The following is a 5,427-nucleotide window of genomic DNA, read 5'->3' on the forward strand; positions in this document are numbered from 1 at the left end:
ATGGTCTAGGAGGGAAAATGGCTGTTCTTTTAAACCGGTTGGCCGTAGAGGTCCCGGCACCCGGGCGGTTCTTCAGACCCGGCATTCGCTGTGGATCGTGCCCCCTCTTGGGTAATACTGCTGGCGTTAGTTTGTGGGCAGAGATCTCTTCACATAACGTATCGGTACATCTCGGTATGTATCGCGAGAAGCGCTGTGTATACTTTTTCTTCCATTTTTGTAAGTTAAATTATTGAGTTCATGTCTACATACAATAATATATATTTATATAACAGCGGTAGATCTATAAAATATATATATATATATAACAGAGATAGATCTATATAATATGTATTTATATAACAGGGGTAGATCTATATAATGTACCGTATATATTTATATAACAGATTTTTATAATATATATTTATATAACAGCAATAGATCTATATAATATCTATTCATTTAACAGATAGATCTATATGATAGAGATAGATCTATATGATAGAGCTATAATTTATGTATAATATCTATATGATAGCGCTATATACCGGTAACATCTGTATGATAGAGATAGAGCTATAATTTATGTATAATATCTATATGATAGCGCTATATTATTATTTATTGTTTTGTATAGCGCTATCTAATTCCGTAGTGCTGTACAATGGGTAGACGGGACATAACAAGCAGTATGTAACATAACAAATTGACTAACAGAGACAACAGGTGAGGAGGGCCCTGCTCAAAGGAGCTTACAATCTAGAGGGTTTCTATATTATCTATATGTTATAGAGCTCTATAATTTATTTATAATATCTATATGATATAGAGCGATATAATTTATGTATGATATCTGTATGATAGAGGTAGAGCTATATATTATATACATGTATGTATGTGTTATATGGAATAAATCATTGGTAAGTCAGAATAAATGTTCGTGGTGACTGCGCTTCTCGTTAGATACCGGGTCATGATCTGGTTAATAAATGATTCTGTGCAGGGATGGCCGTATCGGGAACTTTCTCAATGAACCGTAACGTTCTGCTGGTAACGGCGCAGAGGGGAGTCGTGTGTTTGATCCCAGCGTCGGCTCCAGACCCCTCGCCCTGACACTGGGATGATCCGGGAGTTTCCAGGGCTGTACGATTCTGTGTACAGCACGGCCCGGGTGCCTGCCGCTCAGTGTCGGCTTTTGTTTGGGCTGACAGAACCCTTCGTCATCCAGATTTTTTTTTTCCGTACATTGGGATAAGAACTATTCGGCCCGTTTTTAACTGATTTAAAGGCTCCTTGGTCTTGTCTTAGATTCACAATAGCTTTATGTCTATCCCATGCATGTTTAAATTCCCTCACTGAATTAGCCTCTACCACTTCTGATGGGAGGCTGTTCCGCTTACCTAGCACCTCCAATCACAGCATTTAGGTTTAATGTTATACTTTTAAATACAATATTTCCTGATCACATGTAGATGGTTTTTCATGTGTACATCATGCTAATCCTACACATGAAGACCAGTTATGTTTTATTTTGGGGGGGGTATATAACCCGATCACGTATCCAGGTGGCCCCCGCGTTCTGATGTTTCTAATTGAAGCTGAAGTTTTTGGAGATTAGTGTTTAAATGTCACGGCCCTTCTGCCCCGTTCCTCCCGTATAAAGTTATTTACTGTTTATTTTGGCACCCGGAGGGTACGTATATTTTTAGACTTTGTTTATTAAAGGGTGTAGTCAGATCCCAAATATATCCTGACTTAAGGTCACATTAAATACATGTTCCAAAATAATAATAACACCGACTCGCTGCCAGAGCCCTAAAAAAAAAAGCATCGTTAGGATGTTAAAGAAAAAAACCACACCAACAATAACTAACAAGCAATAACAAACGATAACGTGTGTAACTTTTATATTGCATAAAAAGACATTTCTGTGGGATGAAGAATTTCACCGAATAGTTTTGTTCGGTTACTAGGGAATTGTAGGCGCTCAATAATAATTTCATCAACTCTGACCGCACTTAAATACTTCCCTTTTAACTATTTAATGTGTATAACACGTCATTTCTTTATGTTTATTCTCCCGGCGTGTAATATTTAGTAAGCACGGCTGTAAGAATTACTGAATGAAAACACGCTCGCGAAGGGATCTCAATACGTGCGGCTTGGAGGAAACATTTAAATACATAAAGGGGTTTAATGAAGTACGGGAGAGACGCTTATCTCAAAGCAGGAGAACTGCTAGGACTAGAGGCCATGGTCTAAAACGAGAGGGTCAGGGGTTTAGATGTAATGTCTGGAACTGGGAGTGTGGTAGATGAATGGAACAGCCTCCCATCAGAAGTGGTAGAGGCTAAGCCAGTAAGGAAATATTAAGATGCATTGGATAGGCATAAAGATATCCTGAATGTAACTATCTGCTGCCAGAATCTTTATTTCTATGTGTAAACCTGTCTCTTTTCCAGGCTCCGTATGGTGTAGACGACCGCTTTCAGAGTGCATTGTCTCGTCTGACAGATTACTCCAGCACTTTATCACCGCTAAAGCCGCCTCCCAGCCGGCCGACGCTTCGCTACCGGAGAGCTGCGCGGTTCCCTGGAAATGTTCCAAAGACTCAACGATATGTTCCGAATGGTCAGCGGCCCCTCGAGCCGAGAGCCCGGGTTTAGTGAAAAAGAAGATGATGATGAATGGATCCTTGTGGATATTATCGGTAAAGCAAACTTGTTGCGAGTTCTATCATTTTTGGCTCATTTTGTGTTTTTTTTTTTTTTGGTTTCTTTTTTTGTTCTTGACTCTTCATAATATGTGGATTATGTTGCAAAACTCGTGTTGTCAGAGTCACTTCCGTCTTCATAGACGTTCTAGCGCATGTTACCATGAAGGTGAAATACTTTCTACAAGTGAAGAATGCTTATAAATGTACAAAAACCACTTAAATGTACATTCTTTGTTGCTGAGGCTCTATGGGGTCCCTTTTAGTAACTTCCCCGTCTTAACTTACCTCTTCAATGTTACCTTCTCACTTCCATAAAGTTCCAGAATAGAATTTGTGTTGTTGGTTGGTTGGTTGTATCTTCAGGAAGCAGATTGTGCATTAAATGGACTGGAGCTGCCCTCGCGCCCTAATAAAATGAATACAATCGTGGCGACTAAGCCTGCGCGTAGAGCTCCTGTGGCTGCTGTCGCTAGGAGTTGCTCTGATAGCCCAAAACCTTTACAAATTAAGCTCAAGTTTAGTCTAAGCTTTTTCTTTTCTAGGCAGAATCGTATGATCTGACCGCCTCGCTATCATACAATTCTAATAGTCCATACAACGTAAAGCACGTGACTAACTATACATTTCTACGTATAGAGTCGTAAGGCACGCTTGTGTGGTTTAATAAGTCTTTGTCTCTCTCCCTTCTCCTCCTGCCGTCCGTTTACAGTGGATTCCCGCGCTAGTTTGTCTGAAGATGCAGCTACCTTTGAAGAAATCTCCCATGCTGATGAGCCTCCTCCGCTGTCCTTTGCAATGGGCGCCTTGGAACGGTTTGAAAACGGCAATGACTCTTTCAGCATTCACGTCAACCCTCCTGCCATGGAAGAGAGCTGGTTTGTGACCCCACCTGCCTGTTTTACTGCTAGGGAATTGACCACTATTGGGGTGGAGACCAGCCCCATGGAGAACCTTCTGATTGAGCACCCAAGCATGTCCGTGTATGTGGTGCGAAACGTGTGCCACGAGGAGGAAGAGGAGGAGGCAGGCTGTGGCTCTGGATTTCTCAGTTCTGCTAGTTTTGAGTAAGTTGGCTGACTTCATCTTGTCAAAAAGATAAGCTGGCATAATGCTTTTGTATTCCTGGTGCTGCGTCACTTATACAGTCGGGTATATTTAATGTAGGTGGAGAATTGGAAAAGTACTGTAACATATAGTGTTCCCAGGACCCACACATCTCACAGGCACTCACAGCGTATGGTGCTTGTGTCTGAATGTGCCGATTGAGATGGTTGATGGAAAATAAAAGGATGTTATCATGGAGGGGAACCGAGGAAGAGTGAGAGTTTTGGTGAAACAGAGGCTTGCCCAAAGCAAAAATTCATCCTAAAGATGGCCTGGGGTTATCTACTGAACGTTCATCCAGTAATGATTCTAACACAACTTTATTTTTCTTTAAGGTTGGTTACTGAAAATGAGAAAAAGGGTCAACGGATACACTGTTATGTTGCTGCTCGCATAAACTATCTTGAAAAGACAAAAACGTATCACAGTTCGAAGCTGTCAAGAAGACAATCTGAAAAACATCTTCTGAGCCGGAAGAGCCTTCGGCAGCAAAACCTGGTGCATGGATGCCACCCCCGACAGATGAAGCACAAGGGACTTCTCGTTCACCAGCCGTGCAAACGTCGGTACAATTATTGAGGGGGATTCTCAGTAAGGTCCTTCACACATGCAGCTCCAACAGGGTAAACGAACCGTAGCGTAGGTCACCTGCCTTTCTGCGAAAACAGCTTAACTCACAGGTTCAGATCTCGGGCTTACGTAGCGTTAAACCGAGGTCCCTGCTGTTTCTCACCTTTATGCAAAGTGGTGATGTTACGCCACTCTATGTTTCTCTTATGTCTATCTGTGTCCACGAAGAGCACAAGTGAAAATTCTTCACTGGATTGTAAACTAACAAAAAAATTAATAAATATTTGACCGTGGTGCTTCAAGACCAAGAAACAGAGCATGGCTATTACAAACAGAAGCTTTAAAGGAACCCACCCCAGGTTGTAGACTAGTGAAGCGCTGTCTGATGTTTTAATGGTTAAGGTATATGTCAGAGGTGTGATATAGCCATATATTTTGGATATAGAAATATAAGATGAACAACATTTTGGTGTCTTTGGACCTTCAGTTAGATAGCCCTTCTCTAGTGTAAGCTCTGCAGCACTCTTCCTGATTGACGAGAGTCCCTGCTTTCCATGCTCTTATTACAGTGTTAAGTAAAATGATCATTCGTTAGAATACCAGACTGTAATGCCCATACTACAGAAAGAAAAACATATGAATTAATTCATTTAAAAATATTAAGTATAAATATGATATGTAAAGGGACTCATTCTTTTGTATTTGTAACCGTATGGAATTTCTCGGTTGCCTAAGACACTTAGATCTTGTCATCTCGCTCTTTAGTCTGCATGATGTCGGTGGTAGAGACCACCGTCCCTTTCTGCACTACCTTACTTCCATAGATCCATGGAAGCTGGCAGTTCACATGTATGGAATGATTTTGAAATGGGCCTTTGGGGGCTTAATGCAGTTTTATTAGCCTTGAATAACGTTTGAATTCCTTTTGTAACTCCATTAAGAGCCAAGTTACATGAAATGCCTTACTCAGCAGTGGGGAATGTAAAGGGCTGCATTTCATTTCTTGCATTTGTGTTAAATTCTTAACCCTTTTGCTGGCATCAAACGGGTTAAGGAGG

General features: G+C 41.1%; 1 protein-coding gene across 1 annotated transcript; it reads left to right on the forward strand.

The window, feature by feature from the left end:
* The first annotated feature begins 2,577 nt into the window (after window positions 1-2,577).
* LOC149305559 (tumor protein p53-inducible nuclear protein 1-like) lies at window positions 2,578-4,378 on the forward strand. Its single transcript, XM_089477574.1, has 3 exons — window positions 2,578-2,689; window positions 3,405-3,759; window positions 4,135-4,378. Exons 1-3 carry the CDS (start codon window positions 2,578-2,580, stop codon window positions 4,376-4,378), a joined length of 711 nt encoding a protein of 236 aa, XP_089333700.1.
* Window positions 4,379-5,427: the final 1,049 nt, after the last annotated feature.

This window comes from Sceloporus occidentalis, unplaced genomic scaffold (assembly GCF_023333645.1).
Source record: "Sceloporus occidentalis isolate IW3139 unplaced genomic scaffold, rSceOcc1.0.p SCAF_11, whole genome shotgun sequence".
Taxonomy (NCBI): Eukaryota; Metazoa; Chordata; class Lepidosauria; order Squamata; family Phrynosomatidae; genus Sceloporus; species Sceloporus occidentalis.